This window comes from Ambystoma mexicanum, chromosome 3q (genome assembly GCF_040938575.1).
Source record: "Ambystoma mexicanum isolate Mex_15411 chromosome 3q, UKY_AmexF1_1, whole genome shotgun sequence".
Lineage (NCBI taxonomy): Eukaryota > Metazoa > Chordata > Amphibia > Caudata > Ambystomatidae > Ambystoma > Ambystoma mexicanum.
Window position 1 is genome coordinate 1198700761 of NC_090926.1, and position 25246 is coordinate 1198726006.

Here is a 25246-nt window from a genome sequence, read left to right on the forward strand (position 1 = left end):
CAGTTTTACTCGCTTATTAAATACTCTTGTTGGGATTGGACTTACATTTTTACTCCCAACTTTAAAAAATGCGTAAAATACTCCCACCTCCAAATCTTACCTGGAGCACTGGGTACTACCCAGGTTCAAAGACCAGAAGGCAGTGGAATGAAAGCATACAAAGATACTTGTTCTCAATGTTATCCTATGGAGGACGGGGAGGCAAATGCCTTCTGTTCACTTACACACAAACACCCTGACTACGATTTTTCCAGGTAATTTGACAGGTCATATGGGGGTCGCTGGAGGTTGGATTTCCCGCCGTTGGTTCCACTGAGAGGTGCCCAGGAGCTGCGGGTGCAAGGATTCTTCCGGTCGGTCCAGGAGCGGAGTGTCGAACCCTTCCAATGAAGAAATGGAAGATTCACCGGTGTAGCCCTCTTCAGGACATTTCACAGGACGGGGAAGGAGAGTTCCTGCGACGACCACTGCACATAGACAACAGCAGGCATCCATCTAGTCACAGTTGTAGAAGTCCTTCTGGGAGAGGATCCTGTGAGACCGGGAGACTGAAATTCGACCAGAAGGCGGCTTACACCACAACCTGGCGACCACTAAAGTTCGGGATGCAAACGTGGATCGGCAGCGTTTCTGCTGAGGTAGCACACTGGAGAGCTGGACAGTCCACCGGGGTCACTTCCAAGGGCTGACGAAGGCTAGATCATTGAACGCGTTGAGACTGGTTGGTCCTAAAAGTCCATGGGCTGAAGCACTGCACAGGGCCTTTGCAGATCGGGTAGCTACAGCGCTTCACCGGGCCAGACGCAGGCAGGTATGCCAGGCCTCTTCGGAAGTCTGTTCTTCTACAAGGGATACTCGACTCCAACTCTGATGAAGTGACTGCAGGAGTTCTCTTCTTATCCAAAATCTAGCCTGGAAGCAAGTCCAAGCCCAACGAATGGTAAGGATTTGCACTTTTCAAACAGGGACAACTATTGGTGTCATTCATGCCCCACACCCAGACTCTTTGGCTCCAGGAATGTGACCAGACAGTCCCACCCCCTGCCTGAGCCTCACACACTCAAAGGCCTCACTAGCCTGTGCAAGCTCCAGCTTTCCCAGGCGAGTGCATGAATATATGGTGGATTTCCTGACATGGCAAGGCAGGAAGAAGGCCAGACAACAATATTGCTAAAGAACAAGTGAAAATCTCATGACATGGCCATTTTTGGGCACCAGCCACGTTTAGTAGCCATAAGCGGTAAACACAAATGTGCACACTAGGAATAAAAGAAAAATGGTAAAAAACATAATTACTGCCACTAGCTTATCTTTGGACACATATAACTGTAACCAAACATCACAAGCATAAAAGATTAAGGTTATACAAAGGTATCGTGATGCATTGCTTTGTAAGATGCTGTGTGCAAGGTTAAAAAGTTATAAAAATGTAGAGAGTCAAAAGTAAACATGAAAACTAGTATCCCAGTACTGATAGTATGAAGGACGGATCAGTTTCCCCATAACATAACAAATGAGCAAAAGGCAGGGGAAATGAAGCTGAAGGCTTTACTTCCCCTCAAAACCGGTTAAAAAAAAAGCACAGGAATTGGTGCTCCACATAAACTATGGAGGTAAATTTGCTAAAGGATTTTGGAAATCCCTCCTAACATATACAGATTCTGCATAGCTGCCTGAAGAGCTTGATACAGGTTTACTGGAGCCTGCAACTGAACCCCCAGCTGCACTCTGCAGATTTAGCGATAGGCCTGTAACTAGGCACCGCTGAGATCCGCCTGAGGTACTGAATGAGATGCAGTGAATGCCATTCACACACCACTATCTGGTACACCGACTCTTCTAGGAATCCTAGTGTACTGGTGAAGTGTAGAAGAAGAAACACATTTCAACCGTTTATCATTGGGGGGTGAAGATATTCACCAGAAATGATGTGCAACCATCAGCAAAATCCTTGAATAAACATAGCTAAACCTCACAATCCCACTTTCACATCGATTTTCTCCCACAGCACTTTGAGTTGAATTCTCTGCACCTCGAGTTGAGGAGTGCAACCTTTCTTGAACACCTTTGAAAACATTCTGTACTCTGTGTCCACTCCGATAACAAATGTACTGATAATCAACCTTCATACCAGTGTGCAGGTGCACTTAGATGTGTACAATTTTCAATGGGGAACGTCTCAAATGGGGTTTGGGTTAAAACTAATTGCAGGGCAAACCATGAATTGCAACGTTTGATACTGATGTTGGGTCATTAGGGAAACACCTCCATTTCGTGCTATTGCAGGCTTTCCATAAGGATGGCCTTCGAAGCAACTGGAAATATAGGCAAGCAATACAAGTGTGCAACAAAATGTATACATTTCTGTATTCCCATAAATGTATGGTCACCTATTTTTTAGAAGTTATTTTAATATTTGATGAGCTCACAAGTGGGGAAATCTTTCGATCCCCACGGCACCAGGTGGAGGACCCATCTGCATATTTATAATCTATAGTTTTGTAGAAGAGCAAATGTTCACTGTAGTACTTTTTTTCTTTTTAGACTTAGAACCGGACGAAGTGGAAACCCTACAGATGGACCAAGCAGCTAAGGTGAGATTTAGTCAGGTAATTAGTGAAATCTGTAAGCAATAAGCATTTTCAGTTTTATAAATGTGATCTTTTATACATTGGACTTGATGAATAAAAAATAAATGTCAGGATGTCGGATTTGGCTGAAGAGCTCCGGCATCCTTAGTATGTGAATCCAGTAAACATTACAACCAATCATGCGTCCATTCATGTTTTAGCGTGACCCCCATCTTCTTCATTGCACGTTAATTCTGCATTTCTCTTGCCTCTTCCTATTTCTGCAAGCGAATAACTTTGCACTGTGCAACTTTTAACGAGAAGCTGCACTTGGCTTACATATTTCTTGCTTCATTTTAGTTCTATCATCTACCACACCACACTGTACCACCATAGTTCCATCATACCTCTGTGTTGGCTGCAATTGCTCTTGTTTGCCTATACTCTGCTTCTCTGCACATAACCATATTTCTATATGAAATATTGGTAATCATGAAACTGGCCTGCCTTTAACTTTAATGCTGGCCACAGGACGTTCCTTCCTAAGGAGAACTATCCCATATCTAAGCTTAGTTCTACATGTTTGACATGTTTGCCATACAAAAGTAGGTGTGAGTCCTACATAATATACTCCCAAAATATGAAAAAGGGCAACCTCGTTCAAAACAGGGGTAGAATGCATTTGAGCTCCCTTTAGAATATATCGACAGTACAGTAGGGGATCCGTTTTTAGCCATACACTCTTTCAAATATATATTTCCGATACATAACATGCAAGATAAACGCAAAATTGCTTTTCAGTCACAAACCTATGGCTGAAAGAGGGTATCCGGACTTTGCCTCGACAACCAAAGCATCAACAGCCATACCATCTATAAAAAAAAGCATCTAATGCATTTTTTAGATGGTAAAGGGTTTAGTTTAATAAAAATGGGTTTTAAAGGTTAAAAAAAGGGGTGTTGGCACCCCCATTTGACCCCCCCCATTAAAAAAAAAAGTAATGAAAAAAATGCCTTAGATGCTTTTTTTAGATGGTATGGCATTAGATGCTTTGGCTGTCGATGAAATGACTATAAACCTTGAAAGAGATGGACCTGTCTGTACGTTGAGAAACTGTGTGTTATGTATTTTTTTAAGCCAACACAATGAAAATGCAGCATTAAGTATGTTTTTCTTAAGTTAGTTATCTTTGCTTTGGGGCCGATTTCGACCTCTGTAGATTAACAGCCTCTCAGTTGAGAATACCAAGAAAAGGTTTGACGCTTTTAACAATAAAGCATTGTCGTCTAGGCAAACATCCTTGCGAATGGCAGCCACTGCAGGGATCCAGAAGTGGCTCGTTGGGTAACCCCCACTCCTTGCGAGTGCCCGCCTCCCCCACCCCCCTACACATTTTGCTGCACACCTAGCTTTTTTAACTAATTCTCCTGGGTGAGTGGGAACCTTTTTGCACACTACTCTCCTTTTACTCTGGTGTATGGAACCTTTTTGGCTCCGTTTGGGGATTTCCTTTTGGGGTCATGCTTTCCTCTGATTTTTAGATATCTACTTTTAAGTGAAGCAACACACAGCATATTTTGTGCAGTGCTTTTAGAAGCTCCTAGAGCTTGTCAATGGTTGCTTCTTTTCATTCCCTAACTAATGCTGTTACCAGGGCAGAGGGATACATTTGAGCCTTTCTGTGTTTTCTCTTGCGAGATCAGCACACACTACCCTATGTGAAGTGCTGAGGGGATACAGTATATCCTTTTTCTCGAAGCCTATATGCTCATGCTGCTGGCAATGTGCCTTTTGCATAACTTATGTGTTTGCTTTTATTGCAGGCTGCATTCTCAGCTCTGATCAGGTACATAAGGCACAAACATAGTGGCCTTACATTTTTAAGCCCTGAACAAGATGGATTGTCCTTTCTGGACTTTTCTTGTGCCATTCTGGGTGTGGAAAGGTTCCTTTTGTCCTCAGTGGGCTACTCACAGAAAACCCACTAAGGTTCACAGAGTGACTGGCAGGACTCCCCTGCCTTTTGCCCTGCAGTGTGCTTGGCTGAAACCAGTTGAAACTGGGAGGCTGGTTGTCCTCATGAATCATGAGGTCCTGCTCTCACCTGGATAAATCTCGAGGTCGTGGAGCAGAAACTCGACCACTGGAACAAGAAAATTCTGAAGAGGAGAACAAAGAAGGAAGTTGCCAGCACTTCCAACGACCGCCAGAGCCTGTTGAGTCGCAGCTGCTGTCTGGACCTCGTTACTCTAATTAACAGGGAAGGTCTGAAGAAGATGACTTCCTCCCATAGACTGGTGGGCCTTAATCAGTGTTGAGACAACCTACAATTTGCACCATCCCCAGAAGAGATTTGAACCCCCCCCCCCCCCACCCCCAAGTGCCTGCAAATCTCCTTTACTGTGCTGCAGGTCAGTGCAACATCTCCAGAAGAGCGGTTGTGCCTGCAACTTTGAGGCCATCCAAGGCTGCAACATTTCAAATTGGCTCCAGAGTCCCCTCACCAGAGGACCAAGAAAATGAGTAGAGTTGACCGCCACAACATCCATCTGCCAACCGATCCTGCAGAAGGCAGCCACCACCTTGAAGATCTCACTGGACATCCCCCTGGGCCAGTGCTGTCGCAGGAACCACCACACTAAACTCCCCGTTCTCCCTTGCACCCGGGCCGAAGAACGGGCGACCGGATCTGCTGGCACCTCACCGCTGGAGCCGTCCTGCAGCAACAATTTTTTTTATGTCAAGGTGCTGTTCACCCCCGGTATAATCTACTGGGGTCTGCTTGTGGTGTTCGGTGACTCTGGGGGATGCAGGTAGCTTGTATCTTGCTACCCCCAAGACCTCCATAGAGTATCATTGGGGGGACAACCCTTGGTGCTCTTGGCGGTAAAACCACCTGCCCTCGAAAACTGGACGTTCCTTCAGGGGGTTGTCCTAACCTCCCTGAGCCTAATTGTAACCACTGATTAACTAACCTGCAACTCTAGGGGAATCCCTCGTGGACCCTAGTGCTTTGAACACTACTTTATGCCTGTACCCAACAGTTTTCTGGCCAACCCCCAACCACTAATGGCCCAGTGACTCATCTGAACTTTGGGAGACTCAAAGATAGTGTTGGACCATTAAGGCGGGGTTGGGCTAAAATAATGAAACGTTATTCAGAGTTTGGAAAGTTTGTATATATGTTTCCGGTTGGTTTGCTATCCTAAAAGCTACTATAATATTGCAAATGATCCTATACTGTATATGTTTTGGTTTCACTTGTAATTGTAACAGTGTGCCTTAGTTTATATAATGTCTATTTTTATATATATAACTCGGTGTGTAATTGTTTTCTTGAACCAAGGTATACTCTGAGGTCTTTGTACCTAATGGGACGAATCTGAAGATGTTCTTCCTACGGGGGAGACCGTTCCCATGGGGCTGGGGCGGTGTGTCTGCAGTACAGTGGTCCCCCTGGGAGTTGTGCACCGAGGAAGGTTCACAATGAAAAGGAATCCTCCCTATGGGATTGGGGGATTCCGCTGGGAGAGATGTATCACCCCGCTTTACTATATCTAACCCCTTTTCAATCTCCAAATCCTTCTACCCCCGCCCTGGATAGAGCAAATGTATATTGCTGGCAAATTAGCCAAACTAACCTACGTGACAACACTGAAAAAACAGATATTCTCCAGCATGAGTTCTGGCATGCTCATGAATATTCCCCGTCGTCAGGCTGGGAATCCTCGGTAAAGAAAAAATCAGTTTCAGTTTCGTTTCTGAACTGGCTTTCTACTAGTAACCAATCACTGGTCTCTGGGTCATACTGCCCCCAGCCAATGACTGCCCTCTACCTAAGCCGCTCCTCTGGCAGCCATCTTCAGATTTTTACCCCACGTTCAAGTGTTGGGAGTCCTCGAGCTATAGCTCTAGATCTTTTACTGCGTTTTGCAATTTTTTCAAAGAGTTTAATCTAATTTTTTCGGTCAATCGAGCCTCAAGCTACACCGTTTCTACTTTCGATCAACGGGGACCCGTTTTGGAATTTTCTACTCCCCTGTAAGGCGAAGGTTTGTCGAGTCCCGCTTCTTGGAGGATTCCAGAAGATTCTTTGAGGCCTACCTCGCGTGGACATGGCCCAGGAAAAAGGGAGCACGACACCCGGATCCAAGCTGTTCAGGAGCTGCCCTGGATGCAGATTACAGAATGTCTTCAAGGAGGACGAGTATTCTAGATGCCTCTACTGCCTTCACAAAGACAAAACGCATGTGGAGAAGGACTGTGCGTTTTGCAAGAACATGTCGAAACGGACCATGAAGGATCGGCGGATCCGCCTCACCAACTGGCTGGAGGGGAAGAGCCCAGCAGCAGGTGAGAAGACCTTTGAGGGTGCTTTGGCGACGGGGGCCCAACAAAAGGCAAAGCACTGCGAGTCCACGGGCAGCGGGAGCGCCGAACGGTCGGGCTCCTCGGCTGCCAGGCAGGGCGCACTTTCACCGACGCCATCAACCACAAGCCAACGATCTGGCTCGGCAAAAAGGAAGTCGGAGAACCCGGGTAAGCTTCGGGCGAAGCCCCGGTAGATTTCGACAGAGAAAGCCGAGGAGGAGTGAGGCGGCGACCCTCCCCCCAAGGTGAAGGCCTCAAGCGCGTCCAAAGCCGTCAAGGCTTTGATTCACCCGGCTAAGGCCTCTATCGTGGGAGTTGTGGCGGCCCTGGCGAAGCTTTCGGAGGCTACCCCAGTCCAGTAGAGGTGATCTCCGGGCCCAGAGTTTCCCTGCCACCGCAGAGGGAATCCCCTTTTCAGCCCATCGATAAGACCCCTGTGAAAACCCCAGTGGGAAAAGGGGGGGGGGCGGTGGCCATCACGGACACGGATACGAAGTCGTAAAGATCCTGGACAAGAGGTCTGAGGAAGTCCGGTCCCACGGGAGGGATCCCGACGAGGCGGACGAAGAAAACGACGGTGACGCTGACGAGGTTCCCGTGGAGGCGGAGGATTCCACTCCCCAACCGTTGCGCTTTTCGCAGCCGATGCCTGGGCCACAGGACAGCTCAGAGCCTGGACCGTCGGGAAGCCCTCCAAGCAAGCGGAGGAGAACTCATCCCCCATCGCCCTTCCAGCCTACGCGGCCCTCAAGGCCACGGGAACAGAGACGGCTACGACAGGGACGGATGACGACGGTGGTGACGACGGGATGGGCCTTCCATCACCACCCCCCGCCCCCTCCCGGGCTTCCCAGCCCGACGAAATTGGCTCCTTCCACGCCATGATCGCCAGGGCATCAGAGCTCTTTCAGCTCTGCCCGGTGGAACAGATGAAGGAAGATTTCCTCTATCAACGGCATGAGGCCAAGAGGAAGACGGTCCTCTCGGTCCCGTTGCTTGACGACATCTGGGACCAGGGGCTGGAGCTCCTAAAGAACCCGTCCACGACCCCTGCCAAGAGAGACCAGTACGAGAAGTACTGGGTCCCGGATTCTGCCCCCATGTGCCTTCGGGTGCAGCTGAACCTGGATTCGGTCATCTCGGTGGCGGCCAAGAAGAAAGCGGCGGGGGCGACGGCTAAAACTTCGACCTCCCCGCCGGACGGCGAAGGGAAGAAATTGGATGCCATGGGACGACGGGTCCTCTCGTCGGCGGTGACGACGATTAAAGCAGCCAACACCCTCGCGATTGTGGCCCGCTACGACAGTGAGCTGTGGTTTAAGATCGCTCCTCTGCTGGACTTCCTCCCGGACGACAAGAGGGCTGAGGCCCTGGAGATACTGCAGGAAGGCGAGGTGGCGTCAGACCACGCCATAACGGTGGCCACGGACATTGCTGACACCGGTTTCCGCCAGATGGCAAACAGTGTTTGCCTTCGTCCCAAAACCTGTACTTCCCATTTATTTAAAATATGTCCATTATTGCTGGACGTATTTGAATCCAACATTTTCAAGGACCTAGTGTCTTGTCGGACGCATGCTTTCTATATGGTCTGGTGCAAATATGTCCAGCAGTTTCACTTTACATCTGCCCAAGCCACGTGCAAAATGGAAACAGTCCAGGCCTTTGGTCACAGCCAATGTCAACTCTAAATGGCCAAAGGTCAAGACCTGAAGTGGCCAGCTTGCCATCGTCAAAGGCTACTCTGGATGACTTGGGAGTGTCCTGAGCAAACTGGCCAGTGGAGATGGCATAGGTCAAACTCGCAAGCACATCATGGGGCCTTTGGGCGCCGGGACATGGGCACAGACCATGTCCAGTCAGCATGGTTGGCAGCAACTCGGTTTGGAAACCATGACTGGTCAATTTATGGGGTTTTGCTGGTGTACACTGCAATCCTAACATCCCTTAAAGTATGTTTTTGACTGAACATATTAATACCACCATAATTTGCAGGACATATTCCTGAATTAAAGATTTAGATTGTGTAGCTAGATATTTTTTTTAACATTTACATTACAAATATTTTAAAAGATTGTGTATTATGGTCTAATAGGTAAGGTTGGGGTTCAAGTGAAAATTACGAAACAAGTGCAGAGAGAAAAGGCTTAATATCATTAATGTAATGATCATGGCATACTAGGAAAACCTTAACAATGCATGAGAAGGACGAGGTACAAACAAACGGCATCCATCAGTGTCAGTGAATTGGCCATGAAGGGTAAGAGAATTGTGCTGGAAGTTGTCCAAGTGGAAGGAGAGGCTATATAACCGTTCAGTGCTATCAATATCCACAGATTCAAGTCAAGCAAGTGGGTCCAGGGAATTAATGTCAAAGGCTAAGGAGAAGCCCAATATAAAGCCACTGACCTAGTTGTTAGTCTGGGCAGGTCTTGTAGCAAAGAGTCGACAAAGAATTCAGTGTCTCTAGTCACAAAGACGTCAGTCCAATTATCATAAAGCATACCTTGGGTTTCTGAGAAACTCATACAAACGGGGAGAAAATAAACATTCCACAAGCTGCGCAAGAAAGACAAGGTGTGAGTTGAGAGAATAGTTTTGGGGATATCCAGAATTGATGGAAAATCCCTTATGTAGAGGAGTGATAACAAGACACTGGAGAAAGGAAAGGGCCAGAATGATGGGAGCTGGTAATAAAGTGAATGACACTAATATAGAAATTGCATAATATATAGGAGTACATAATACATAAACCTGTGTAAATACTTTTCTATTTAATGGCATATTGGTACGTCACTATTTACAGGTTATAACGTATTAGAAGGAAGCACTGACATCACAATCGTACCATCCTCTCTGCAATCCAAATCTCATTCACTAGGCACAAGCCTCCAGACAAGTGTCTTCTTTCTGTGAATACCATTACACACCAGTTGAGAGCAGAGTTCAATGCAAAGGGCAGGTGACTTGACGGAACCAAGAGGACGTCTTTGGATTGTTATCTGCAAAAAGTCCTCCTCCTACTATCAGGACCCTCTGACAACTATTCCCTCATGCTAAACAAAGTTTTCGCAACCGTCCAGGCTTGGTGGCTACCAATCACTTATGTCTCAATGATGACAAGACAGAGATCTTGATGGTAGATCCATCGTCCGTGCTAAAGAACCTTAATCCACACTTCTCAGCCTTCACGATAGACCTTATCTTGATTCCAATCTCAGGAGGATCGCTCATGGGCAACGCACTCGCCTTGGAAGCAAGACGACTCAGAGCACCACAGGTTCAATCCCCGGGTCCGCGCTTAGAAACCTCTGGGTATTAAGCGTGTTATAAATACCCTATTATATCATATCATATATAAATTGTTCAAAACCTGGGGCATAAATCTGGACACCTCGCCCTCCCTTAACAGGCAATTAAGCGCCATTGCAACATCATCAGCATATACTGCCAAGCTAATCAATGCAGCAAGACAATTCCTCACGACAGAGAGCTGCCTAACCATTGCCAGAGCAATAACGGGCGCTAGACTAGACTATTGCAATGCCCTCTTTGCAGGAACCTCTACACAGAACTTAAATAAGCTTCAAATAATACAGAACAATGCCTAGAGAGCAGCCCTCAACCTCCCCAAGAGGAAACGTATCACAGCTGCAAGAAAACAAGCCCACTGGCTTCCAAGCAGACAAAGGATTATATTTAAAACCCTTACAATTGCTCATAAATGCTTGAGCAAAACAGCCCACAGTACTTTACACAAAGAAATCACGAAAGCACAATCAAACAGGCCAGCAAGATCCCTCCTTGCTGGTAAATGAATTACTCCAACAGTGAAAAGAGCAAAAGGTGGTGAAGTTACCGTACCCTAAGTTTCTGCACACCAATGGAACGCCATGCCAACGCATCTCCGAACACAGGAATCGTACTGGACATTCCGCAAAACCCTGAAAACCTGGCTCTTTGCCTAACCAAGACATTGTCTCGCCCTACTCCCCTGCTGAAAATTCATTTGTGTGCATCTTGTTTTTGTCCCTAAACTCTGTACAAATGTAACTGGTATGCAACAGCGCCCTGATGCGTGAGGGCTCAGGCACTTTACAAATAAATACATAAATAAATGAAATTACAGGCCATGAAAGAGTTCGTCAGTATCAGCACACCGAGAGACAAGGAGTGGTTTCTTTCTATTCTGTGCGCAAGTGCTCGTGGAGACCAGCATAATGCATACATGCATGTTTATTTTTCTTGCATTTTAGGACCACAACAGTAATAAAATGGAAACTTTAATTACGATTGGGAAGTATCCTTTTAACAAACCAATTAGCTTCTAAGTGAATGCATGCTTTCATTGCACTATGGTATTTTTCCAAATTCATGTGTTGTGTGCATTTATCATTAAGATGCATCTATGTGGGATGTTCATACACATCAATATGGATGAGAAGATTTTTGACAAATGTAATAACTTGTGTAGAAATGTAGTCTGGCTTCAAACCACTGTTTTGATTAAGTGTCCTATTCATTTTCAAGTTTAGTAATGTTCTGGTTGCATGTCCCATACTTAACACTCTTGCGGAGGCAAATTATTTTTAATATTACAATTTGATTTACACTCTATAAAAACAGTGTGTAAAATACTCCCACCTCTAAACTTTATCTGGGGCACAAATGGATGAGTATGTAATGTCTAGTTTAAACGTCCATTAAACATGAACGTGTAGTCCATGTGGTAAATGTACTATAAATGGTCAGCGGCATCAAGGCCATTGCTCAAAGATGTGCGTTTGTCATTACTCCTATCACAGGGGTCACACCCTTCTTCAAATCTTCAAAACTAGACTTAAAAACATTCAAAACCGGACTCTCCAGTCAGTGCAAGCGCTCTTACAAAATAACAATGAATTAGTTGAACTTGCAAATTAAATAGAAACTCAGCAAACTGTGTCCCTGTAGTGGCAATTGTGAGGGCGTCCTCACTTCTTTTTCCCCAAAATCCTTCTCTCAGGTGGCCAGGGAAATGCCATCACTTTTGGGTACTGACCCTGAGGGTGGATATGCGAAGGAGGATCACCTGAGTGGAGAGAGGACTTGGAGAGTGGGGAAGAGGACGTCCCTAGGAGAGAAACGATACTCCCCCATTTGCTTTCCAAAACAAACCTTCAATCCCCCAAGCCTTCATAGGCTACTGTCAGTCATTTCCTTTTTCTTCCATCCCCCAAAATTATCATCTCGACATTACGAGAAAGAGACCAACTAAGAGGACATATCATATAGGAAAGAGAAACCCATATTCACCTTATGTTATTAATACAGAGACGCCGGACAAGTACCAAGACGAGTAGGTGACAGCACAGAGTAATGGGCACTTTCTTTTCAAACCTCCCCAAACACCACTTTGGTCCTGAGATAAAGAAGAGGGCTATGGAAGCATACCGTTGGAATAGCCAGGCATGTCTCAAGGTCAGGCAATTAAACTAATTTGGATCATCCCTTTAGGTACAAGAAGCCTGATTGCACAGCAAAAGAAAGGGCATGGGCAGGAACCCAGAAGTGGGTTGCCAACATGAGCAGGAGAGAAGCTGGTTGGAGAGCTAGAGGAGCAGGAGCCAAAAGCAGTGTCGGCCAGGAGAGAGGAACGCTGTGGTAGAGGCCTGCCACAAGAGGGTCTGGAAGGCCTGCCAACCCTCCTCTTTGGGTGCACGCAGCAGGATCTGTGGGCGCTGGGATCTCCTGTAGCCGCAGAATGCTCAGAGAGCAAGCAGTGCTCTCCCCGATCTCAGCAGAAGAAGAGTGGAGACCTGAGAAGCCAGACAGCAGTTGGAGGTGCAGGGAGCAGCTGTACGGAGCCGGTGAGTGATACAATGGAAACACTCAAACCAGAGCGCTCCGAAAGTGGGACCTACACACTGTGAGAAAGCAAACAAAAAAGGCGGGCACCACCCGTGTAGAATAATTTACTTTTTCAGTTTAGTATTGATTCATATATTGGAGCTGCCGGACCTTAGTAGGGTCCTGTGGCACCTGGTCCCTTTATCGATACACCTTGCACAAAGAAGTTGTATGAGCTCATCCAACTAATCCCGGCGCTCTCTGTGGGAGCTCTTGTGGAGCTCATTCATTAAATTACCTGTATCTTGATCGAGTATGATCGAAGTTTACTTCTAAATGTCAAAAATGATGTTAGAAACAGCTCAATCTGCACACTGTGAACCATTTTGAATGCTGCATAAAGAAAAACAAGTTATGAATATTTAGGAGTGGAATGGAAACCAAGTGGTGCAAGTGAGAGACCATGAAGTAAATTGTTGGAAACACAAGCGTTGGCAAAAGCCTAGAAAAACCCAAGAAGGGTGTGAGAAAAATACACAAGGTGTAACAAAGTGCATGGTGGAAAACCAGGCCACGGCGAAGTGTTGGAAGTTTAACACTGACGCAAGGAACACGTTTAGCTGTTCAAAGAGAGCAATGGACAATTGTCAATGGAAAGCAGAGAAGAAAGGTTATCGGTTGCGTGACCTGTAATGGGTGGACCGCGTGGTCCAACAACTGTGCCTAGTCTTGAGGGCCCTTTGTGAAGAAAGCCGATGGAAGTATTCCTGCAGAAGCTTGCGTTGTGCAACAACTGCTTATATGATTTTGAAGTGAAGAAACGGACTCCTTTTGTGAACCAGTGAAGAGTGCCAATGACCAGAGAATTGGGAAGTGTTCCAAGGAATTATAATGTTTTGGAAAGTTGGAGAACATGAACTATGAACTCTTGATGAAGGGAACCCCAGTCTTTTGTGAAAGGGTTTGATCTTGGGGAAGTGGGAGCCGAGCAGAAACCAAGAGCCAGAAGAGGTTCTACATTTTCTTTTGAACTTTTGACCACTATTCATTTTGAAGCTGACAACCCTACACATTGTATACAGCTAGTTGTGAGGGCAAGTATAGGTTTTGGACACAGTTACTGATTTGGACATCCTGATGCATACTATCATACTTTTCGGTAGAGAAATCCCACATTAGCATAGGGCATGTTAGGCCTTACTGCACCATGACTTTTAAGTTAAATAAAACGTTTGAATATAACATTTAATCTGTTGTCTGTGACATGCTTCATGATGCCTTCACACAATCCAGAAAGGTATTTCATATTTGTATGCATCACATTTATATGCATGATTTCATGCAGGATTCCTCCAACTTCTAATCACTGTGATTATTAGCTCAGCCGATAGTCTGTTTTCTGGCCTCTGAAGAATATATGGGTAACTCGGGGCCAGTCAATATTTGACCATGAGATTAGATATACAGTCATTATGATGTTGGTGGTTATTCAGCAGTAAATCCACCAAATTACCACCAAACCTGCTTACTGGTAACACCACTTGGTCCTGTGGGTTCACCACAGGATTACAAGTGGGGGTAGTGCAGTGTTAATCCCCATTTCTCTGGCCATAGGAGTCCATGTACACTTTGGCGGGATTATCGCTACCAGTAATTGTCATAATTTGTCCTTAAAGTCGCAGTTACCTTCAGCATTCTGCTGGAGGAAAATCCTCCACTTCAAGGTCAAAGTTCTAGTTCAGCAGTGCAGTAAAAATGGTGGAAATTCTGTTACCAGCAAAAATAGTGGAGGTAATGAAATTACCACCTTTTTTTTCCTGCACCTCTTACTTGTAATAAGGCCCACAGATTGTAGCATTGAGCACTTGCCTCTCTGCATCATACAACAACACTGGCATACCATTAAGAAGTACGATTTCCAGTAAATGCAGCCTTTCATTTATCATCAACAGACAATTCTGTTATCAAACCTTAAAACTCATGATACAAATTGTTTGCTTTACTGTGTAATTGGCCAGGTCTGTTTGGGTCTTAAAATTAAAACATATACAGAAGAGATAACATGTGCAGACATATGTAGAGGAAATATGAAAGGCGTATTGAGTAACTTATCCTTCTTTAATAACAACATTGCCTTCTGTAACATGCTTTAGGAATTGAACCAGCTTTAGAGTGGCTGGGAGCAATTACACAAATAATTTGTTCGAAAGTGGAAGCTTGTACTCTAGAGGCAATTAACTGTTCCTGTTCTATATGGGGGGTGCTTCCCCTGTTGCGATTATGCTATTCCTATTTTAAAATAGGGAAGCTTGGATTGCCTGCTGGGCAAGTTCTTTGTGCTGGGAATTTGGACTGCTGAGGCCTAATCTGTTCCCGCTCTGTGTGAGTCTAGCTTGCATTACGGAGGTCCTTAATTTACCTGTTTAATGCAAGGGTGCTTGTACTGCCCCCTGCAGACACTTCACGATGCAAGTAGAACTTCTACTGCTGCAACCCATGTCTTACCTAAGATAATCTTGTACTGTTAGGCCCACAACATTACTGTTCCATGTGAGGAAAGAATGATATGATATTATAGTTTATTTATATAGCGCCTATACACAATGTGTTTCAAAGCGCTTCAAGGCAAGGGAGGGAACAAGGGAAAATACAATGATATTCTTACAGGCCATGAACAGTAAGGATGTGAAATTAACTATCGTACTTGGCCTAACGACATTTCAGATAGTCAAAGAGCTAAGACATAAATAAGGAAGGGAGGAGGAGAGTGGGAAGGAAATGGATACAGACAGGCTACTACCGTACTAGGCCTGATGACATTTCTGGTAGAGCTCGCGATAACAAAAGGTGAGGGAGAGGGGTGCGGAAAGGGAGAGGAGGAACAAAAGAAACGACTATCGTACTAGGTCTGACGATAGTGCTCGAGAGGGGGGGAAACAGACGAGGTTGCTATCGTACTAGGTTCAGGGACAATTCTGATAGAGTAAGTGCATAGAAGAAAGTAAGGGGAGGAGATAGGAAAAGGGAAAGGAGAAGAGAACAGAGAGTAAGCAGTCAAAAAGAGTGGAGAAAAAAGAGGGGAGAGCGAATACTATTGCAGAAGTCAGTAGTAACACATAATGTTGCAAGCCTGGATACAAGATGAAGATGGGAAGTCAAATCCAGCATTGGCCACAAGACGGTGATGGTGAAACCAGAATGTATCAGGACAGACTCCTGTAGAAGTAGACTGGAGCCAGGGAGGGGGGAGCAGGGTAGAAGAATCAAGCAAAACGGGCAACACCTGTGTGCGAATAGGGGAGGCACAAGGGAACATCACAGGGGGGGCCATAGGGGTGGGGATGGCCTGTGGGGGACAGAGGGAGTAAATACATGTTGGTGCATGCTTACCTGCTGTCTGAGCAGGGGTTCGGGCTCTGGATCCTCCTGGTCCGAACAACTCTAATCAGAAATTTCCCTTTTCTTCGACTGCCCTTTGCTTTGGACGCCCAGGCGAAAGACGCCCTTGATCTAAGAGTTGAGAGCAGGAAGGAAGAGGCAGGGCTAATAAGGTGGGCGGGGCTTGGGCCAGGTGACCAAGATCCACTTGCACTTGCTCCCCATCTGCAGGGATATGCTCCCCTTACCTATACAATGAGCAGGCCTTTGTTACACAAGCAATTTTTATACTCTAATGAATGATTTTAGTTTATTTCCATAGAACGCAAGATTTCATTATGTTTATTGAATTTTATTGTATTTTTTTTATGATGTGCTCTTCGATGGGAATTTGTATTTACGAATAAATATTGTTTAACTACTACTACTGCAATACCTGAACATATATTTCCATTTACAAATGCACCAAACTATGTACATGGATCCAAAATACAAGTCATTTTTAAAAGGACATATTGGTATACGAACAGTACAGGGGCAAAGGGCTCTCCCATCTAGCCCAGCTAATAATAACATTATTTCTGAAAAGCACAACACTCTGCTACTAACATGATCGCAAGACTTGCACTGACACCCCACATCTCTTAGCAACCACCGCTCCGAGCCTTTCTGACCATAGTGAGGGCCCTATTACAGAACTTCCCCATATTCCACAGGTTTGTACATGTAGTGTAAATCCAGTCTACGGTTAACAACTATGTGACATACCTTCACTGCCGGGATCTATCAAACCATCATTTAACTGATCTACTGCGATCAATGGCATAACTTTTCTATATTAGGCTTCATGAGTGCACACTCCCTTCCAATCCGAGTCAATCCCAGATGTTACACGGAGACCGCAACCATACAGGGAATCGACGATGCCCTCAAAATCCTTGATGACGGCCTCCCGTGCATCCTGGTACTACATGACCTCTCGGCTGCTTTTAACACAGTAGACCACCAGGTGCTTATGTACACCCTACATCGGCTCATTTTGGATCGCAACCTTGTCCCATGCAGGTTCAAGACCTACCTCGCCAACCGCCAGCAGTTTGTTCAGATGGACTCCTAGATCGCTGTTAGGAAATATTTCACTTTACTGCACCTATCTTTCCATGTTTATGGACCCCAAACTTTTTTATTTTGATTTGTGATCCTGACCTGTACTTTTTACAGTGCAGTGAAGCCTAAGCTTCACTACACTGTCTTTTGCTCATCTATTATGGGGAAACTGACATGTCGTTCAGGCTGTAAGTACTGAGAAACATTCTTTCCCTTAGTCTAGTTACTTAGTTACTACTTTTAGTGTTATCACGTGTGGTAACTTTTATCATTGTACAATGCATTTTACAATGCAGTACAATGTGGTGCACTTGTTTTGCCCTAGACTATCACTCAAAGGATCTGTGGTTACTCTAGGTTTGCTAAATAGACAAGCTGGTGTCAGCAGTGATTTTTTTACCATTTGTTGATCGTGCCACATGGTTTTTCGCTCGTCCTTTGGCCATCCTGTTCTTTAGCCTTCTTCCTGGCTTATGAGGCATGGAAAATCCTTATATGGACTTCCAGTGCCGGTTGAAAGCAGAAGCTTTTGGCGGGCTACTGGAGGGCTATGTGTGTTTGCTGGCAGGATGTGGGCTGAGGCGGTCTGGTCCCAATCCACAAACTGGTTTCAGTATGTCTATTATGCATGAGTGTTCCCGCCAGTGGTCCTGATTTGACCACTGCTGGGGTATGTGGGCTAGTTCTGCTATTGGGAGTTTCGGCCCTTACCTAGATTTTTGGATAAGAAGAGGACCCTTGAACCCATTCCTTAGAGATCCTGGAGTAACCTGTGAGACCCGTGAAGAGACTGGAGACCTGTCTGAAGGAGGGCTGCCAACCAAATTCTGCTGCTGTCCTGGTGGAGCCCTGTCTTGCTCTTGATAGTCAGCCTTGGAGTGGAAGGAACTTCCATTCCTGACGTCTACTCAGTACCCTGCGAAGAAGAGCCGTCGGAAGTGTCCCGGGAGTATCCTGTGGCTGACCAGCTCGGAGTTTGGGCAAACGTGCTGTCGACGTCACTGTTCCGAGTTGAGGCCTGGAGCTTGGGGGATCCTCTGCTTGTCCTACAAGCCTTACCTCAGCGGCATTTCAGAGTCTTAGTGTCAAAGGCACCAGTGATAAGGGAAAGTCTGACTGCAACATGTGAGTCATTTTGCGTCGCCGTGCTTCGGTGACCACCATACAAAACAGCTTACCTTCGTCGAGTCCAGTCCTGAGAGAGGTCCCGCATTGTGTTTTTCTGCATTCTTCATCCGAGATTCTTTGCACCAGCGAAAGACACCAAACGGACATCATCTCGAACCTGCAACCGCTGCGAATCAAGGACTGAGGCTGATGGCGGGAAAAGCAACCTCGGACCTTCTTGCATTGACCTGCCAAGTCCTGGGAAGAATCGGAGTATGGGGGTAAGTTACAGAGGTTCCAGTGATTTGACCACTGCTGGGGTGTGTGGGCTAGTTCTGCTATTGGGAGTTTCGGCCCTTAGCTGGATTTTTGGATAAGAAGAGGACCCTTGAACCCATTCCTTAGAGATCCTGGAGTAACCTGTGAGACCCGTGAAGAGACTGGAGACCTGTCTGAAGGAGGGCTGCCGACCAAATTCTGCTGCTGTCCTGGTGGAGCCCTGTCTTGCTCTTGATCGTCAGCCTTGGAGTGGAAGGAACTTCCATTCCTGACGTCTACTCAGTACCCTGCGAAGAAGAGCCGTCGGAAGTGTCCCGGGAGTCGACGTCACTGTTCCGAGTTGTGGCCTGGAGCTTGGGGGATCCTCTGCTTGTCCTACAAGACTTACCTCAGCGGCATTTCAGAGTCTTAGTGTCAAAGGGCCCAGTGATAGGGGAAAGTCTGACTGCAACATGTGAGTCCTTTTGCGTCGCCGTACAAAACAGCTTACCTGCGTCGAGTCCAGTCCTGAGAGAGGTCCTGCGTTGTGTTTTTCTGCATTCTTCATCCGAGATTCTTTGCACCAGCGAAAGGCACCAAACAGACATCAGCTCGAACCTGCAACCGCTGCGAATCAAGGACTGAGGCTGATGGCGGGAAAAGCAACCTCGGACCTTCTTGCATTGACCTGCCAAGTCCTGGGAAGAATCGGAGTATGGGGGTAAGTTACAGAGGTTCTTACCTGCCCCAAACTCCCTTTAAAAGTGCTCCTAACTTTTATAAAAAACCTTTGCTACCCTTTGGCTTTACCAGTGCTTGCTCACGCAAGCCTTCCGAAAGTTGGGGACACTTCTATTAGTTAGAATACAGTGTCTTATAACCCTTCGAACTGTTCACTGGACCCCAGAGACACCTACCTTCATTTTATCCTGCATCACATTCACAAACCGTGTCAGAACTTTCCTGAACCTTTGGGCATAAGGCTCCAGACAACTTAGGGAAGACTTTTGAAGTCAGGGTTAATTCTCTGTGGACCTGTAGTGCATATCACTAATCTGCACTTTCTGTTACAGGGGTTTGATTTGTATTGATTTGTATTATGCCCTACTCTAGTGGCTATTATTAGTGTTCTGTGATATTTCTACCTGTTTGTAGTCATATTTGGCCATAAATAACTGTATTTTTATACATACTGTCAGAGTGTAATTTTGGATTCCCATTGTGGACCCTTTACAGGCTATCCACCTCTTGAGACTTAGCCTAGACCTCTCTTCACTGCTACCTTGAACTGGTTTGGCTACAGCTCCCCAGAGTTGTCCGTCACAATATAGGTTGGCCTTCTATACATCTGTCCATCAGGCCAGAGGATAGAAAATCATTCCTAACAATCCCCAATGCTACCTGTTACCTGTTGAGTCCTGCAGGGTTGCATCCTCTCCCCAGTAATCTTCAATCTATACATGGAGCCGCTGGGAGCCCTGCTAGCCACACGCAACATCTACATTCACCAATACGCTGACGACACACAGCGATACCCTAAGGTTGACTCCATCAAGGACATCCATAGGTTCACAAAATGCCTCTCGCAGGTCCAGTCTTCGGATGTCCAGTACATACTTGAAGCTCAACCCCTCCAACACCAAATTCCTACTTCTCACCAACAATACCGAACACCTAGACATACAGACCTGGCTATCAACCATGAACTTTGGTGGATTCACTCCTGAGCTCACCTCCTGTGCCAAGTCCCTCGGGTTCCACATCGACAAACACCTGTCCTTCAAGACGGTCATAGCTTAGAAAACTCAGAAAGCTTGGTATCCGCTCTCCCTCCTGCAAAAGGTCAAGCCCTCCCTCCGGACAGCTTTAGATCCACCGTTGAAGCACTGGTGCTGTCCCACCAGGATAGGGGCAATGCAATTCTCGAAGGCCTCCCATTGTCCTCCCTTGTGCCCCTGAGAAGTGTCCTACATGCGAGCGCACACCTCATCACGTCTCTACGCAGATACGACCACATCACCACGGCCCTCATCGACCTTCACTGGCTCTCAATGCATGCACAAATCACCTTCAAGTCTTGCTGCATCATCTATAATGCAGTCGCCCAGCTACCTTGCAGAGAAACTCGGCATCTCCGGCAGACAGCGCACCATCAGAAGCCAGGACACATGCGGAATGGAAATCCGCAGCTGCAAAAGACCAGAAAACAAGAATTCTCTGCCTGCGCCCCCAGACTATGGAACATCCTCCCCATCAGCATCTAACTCACCTCCACACTCATACAATTCAGAAAAGAACTTTAGACCCACCTCTTCAGGGAATCTCTCTGCCTCAATATCTAGGCCATCACATTACACCTTGCGCGATCTGACTTGCTAGAGGCTAACCGGTACAGCTAGACCTCCCTCCACAGTGTCCCTCTGTATCCCACCCCTGCTGTATATCTGTTCTGTTACCTCTGAAACAAGCTCCGTTAAGCATCTGTACTGTTGCATACCGCTGTAAAGTGTTGTGTTATGTATCTGTATAGTTGTATACCACTGTAAAACGCTCTGTTGCTTCTCAAAGCTATGTTCACAATCAATAAATACCATAATAATAATAATGTTGCAACTGCTCTTTTTGAGGGGAGCGTCTTCTGTGGAGACCCATTCCCCTTAAGTGACAAGGGCGAGGTATCTCGTCCTTGGGATTAACTCCCTGTTGCCAAGGAAGAGATACCTCGTCCTTGGTACTTAAGGGGTTAATGAAACAGAAAACATTAAAAGGCATTGAATGGCGACATACCAAAATCACAAAAAAGGCCTTGGCACTGGGGGGGGGGGGGGAAAATCAGTTTGCACTGATACACTTCATTGCGCACCGAGCAGAAGTACCTGGAAGTACCTCTTTACCTCAGGACGCTTTTCTACCTTTGTGGACTTTCTTTGCAACGTTGTGAACTCCTAATGGTATTATTGACTTTATTCCACAAACCAACTAAAGTATTACTCATTGAAGGAACAATACTAATTGCATCTAACTTCTCTCTTATTTAGAGCCTTTTGGAGCCTTTTTGAACGTTAATTTGGTTTTTCAGTGTTAACCGCTATAAACCACGTGCTCTTCCCAGGCAAAACTTTAAACTTGCCTGCTCGCTCGTGTGAACTGTGCAGAAGTACCTGGAAGTACCTCTTTGCCTCTTCGCCGTGTTCGTCGTGGAGTCGAGGCAACAAGAACTTAGAGTTTCCAGTGCTCATATCAATTTCTGGTAGTGGCGACGAAATGTTGACTTGAACATTGAAAACGGCATGCCCTGTATGAAACTCCCTGCTCAACCGGTATGTGAAAAATCTGTAGCACGTTCGAGAGCTGCTAGCTACTCATGTTCTACACCTCTGAGATGCAGAACTGAAAAAGCATTTAGAGCGTCCCGGAGTGGTATCATGAACTCGGACATCAGAGCTTTTTTGTAGCGGCACGCTTTTAACCCACATGGCTAAATCTGTAGGCGGTACGGGGGGGGGGGGGAGGCAATCCAGAAATAAAGATCCCATGGGACACAAGCAGGAGGTCCTACGAATAGATAATGTGTCTCATGTAGAACTAATCCCCACTCAAACAACCCCCACCGTAGAAGCATTAAATCCAAATGCCCAAACAGCAACCAACAAAAATAACGCGTCTTTGTCTGACACTGCGATCCTAAACGTGGTACCACCAACAGGGAAAACAACTAACCCTGTTTCGCTAGCAAAGGCAATTGCAGCGGATGAGGTAGTGATTGATGTGGATCCTAATGATTCTGTTTTCTCAGCTAAAACGCTGCCCGAACATCCATCTGGTTCACCTGCCATGTTCCCTGGTGTTAGTAATAGCATTACAGATTCAGTCATTTCACTTCTCCAGCCCACCCCACGGAGGCCTGAAGCTACAAGGCATAGTGCAAACACATCTACGGAAACAACACATACCGATAAATTAGTAAGGGTCACAATAGAGGCAATGAACCTTGCAATACAATCATTGGGTACATTATTTGAATCCTTAGATCGAAAATTATCCAATCGGGTAGATCTGGAAAAAATGCATGCGTGGAAAAACTCTGTAGGGTCATGCCTGAGTTCAAAAGTGGGCCAGTGGCAGCAACTGTCATGCCCAAATGGTTCTGCAATTCCCATAGCTTGCCAAACTGATATGGAGCAACGGCCCAAACTCTCAATAGCACCAGTTGAACACCATAAGAGAAAAATCGATGTAAATATGCCTATACCATTCATAGAAAAGTTAATGGATGAGGACCTAGTAGATGATACCAATTTACCTAACCCGAGTCTTCCAGCATCAATGCCCTTTGAAGCAGATGGCTTGGTGGGAGGGAAAAAGAAAATGTATACGATATTTACCCCAGGAATGCCCACCAAAAATAAGATTGTCTTAACAAAACTGTCAAAAAATCAGAAAGCAGTCAAAAGTGCAGGGAGTGCCATATCGAAACAATTTTTTAAGGCTTGCCCGAAAAGAACGTTTCAATAGCCTCTCAGGCTGTTAAGAAAAAATACCTAAAGCAGTTGCACGTAAAAAAAAGAGGTGACACTTTGTTCAATCCTGTCCATGCGCTTCATTACCCACCTCTAGATGAGTTGGTAAAAGAAGTCACAAATTATAAGACCATAAATGCTGAATCCAAAAAGAAATGTTTATCAACTTCCCCTAAAGACCCATTAAGCAATAAACCAACTAATGTTGATAATGAAAAGGTGATGTACTTAGAGCTGAAATCCGCAAGACAGTGGATGCCTATATTGGGGGCCACATAGTACCAGTTCTTGCAGTTTCAGGACCCAAAAATGTGCTCCAACAAGTGGGAGACCTATCCAGTGGAGCAGGACCACTCCACACGGAGTAGGATTATGGTGAAAAGCAGCGGCTCCAAATATCAGGAGCATCCACATCAGAACACTCCAGGCCGAGCCCATTAGTTAGTTCAAATAAGAGCCCGGGTACAAATCTTCCAATAGCGACACCCAAACTCAGTGCACCTCTACCATCTTCTGCCGTACCTTTGATTTCGGACGCTAACATAGTTAGATCAGACATTCCAGGGGCCCTCATGTGTCTTATCGAGAGTGCATTAGACAATTTCAAGGAGCAAAGCGCACTCAACAGACAAAGTGACAAGACCACTTTTCAGAAAAGTAAAATGCAAAAAGTTGGAACCCTTAGCCAAACAACCTGCTTCCCATTCTCTAGTGCTGGCTTGTAAACCTTCTCCTGCCATCCAATATGACCTTAATCGAAGGTCAGTGATGGTGATTTTTTCAGATGTACACCAGCTTGAGGATATAATTTCTACTGCTATTGCATTGGTTGAATTTACACACACTACACGCCTGAATTATGTTAGATTGTGGATGAATTTGCCAAAATCCCAAATCTGATTTGGCAAGCAAAGGGAGCTCTACACAAATTGGGCTTTATCCTGTCGGTAGATCCGACCCCATGTGGGGAATTTCCCTCTGATATGAAACTATCTCAATCTGAACAAATCACATCTGTAGTGAGTACCAAAGTGAATAGTTCTCAACAAAATGATAAGCAACGTCACTGTAAATGCAATATCACTCAACGCTAACTAGTCTCTGTGCCTGGCAATTGTGACATCTCTCTCATAAGTTGGAATACAAGAGGCTTTAAACATTTGCTAAATAATGACAAGAGCAATTTAGGCAAATTCGATATAGTTTTACTGCAGGAAACGTGGTTGACTCAACATCAATTTGGGACAACCATGAAGTACATCTAAACCCTGCATCCAAATCTCTTCAAGGGAGACCAGCCTCAGGCTTACTCGCGGCTATAAAAATAGGTAAGGGTTTTTCATCTGAGTTTTGGGCTGCCCCAAATAAGTACATGCTGTTGGTAAAACTAAAGACCCAGAACACTGACTACGCCATACTAAATATATATTGGAATCCAGTGGTGTTGTCGTATGACTGCTTCTTTAGAGATCTAAATGCTTTGTTGGACTTAGTGGCTGAAGACCAAAAGTCATACCTCGTATTAGCTTAGCTGGCGATCTGAACCTCAGTTACTTTGCCTTGATTAACTTGCACAATAAGGAGAGATTGCATCGGTGGAATTTATTGGTTGAATCCCAAAGTTTACATATGCTAAATGGTGCTTTTGACTCTGATATACCCCCAGCGTTGACTTGAAGTAGAGGTTCCATTGTGACAACTATCGACTATATCTATGTCAATGATGTTCTTTGGCCTTTTATGAAGAAATCTTGTGTGATCAGTTCCTCTGAGTGACCACACTATGTTAATAGCAGAATGGGAAACCAAAGTTGGAAATGTTGTGAAGGAGGCTAGACAATCAAAAGGATGTTTAGTGGTTAGCTCTGGAAAGAATTGCCTCTGATGGTCGGAGGATGCTCTTTCATTTTAATCAGTATTTAACTCACTCCTTGAGTAGTGGAGTCGCGCAATTGGAAAGTGTGGGCATAGTATATAGCGATGTGATGCATCTGTTTCAGCAGAAGAAAACAAGCGTCACTAGGCAACATCATCACTTACATATATATGACAATGTTGTAAGAACAAATAAAAAGCCATACCGAGCTGAATTGAGAAAGCTCACCA

General features: G+C 45.6%; 1 protein-coding gene across 1 annotated transcript in view; it reads left to right on the forward strand.

Annotated features, from left to right (window-relative positions):
• SHFL (shiftless antiviral inhibitor of ribosomal frameshifting) overlaps positions 1-25246 on the forward strand; it is a 941958-nt gene that overhangs the window by 318012 nt on the left and 598700 nt on the right. Inside the window, exon 3 of the mRNA XM_069604047.1 lies at positions 2545-2594. Within this exon, the coding sequence (XP_069460148.1) occupies positions 2545-2594 (50 nt within the window). The remainder of the gene's footprint in view (positions 1-2544; positions 2595-25246) is intronic.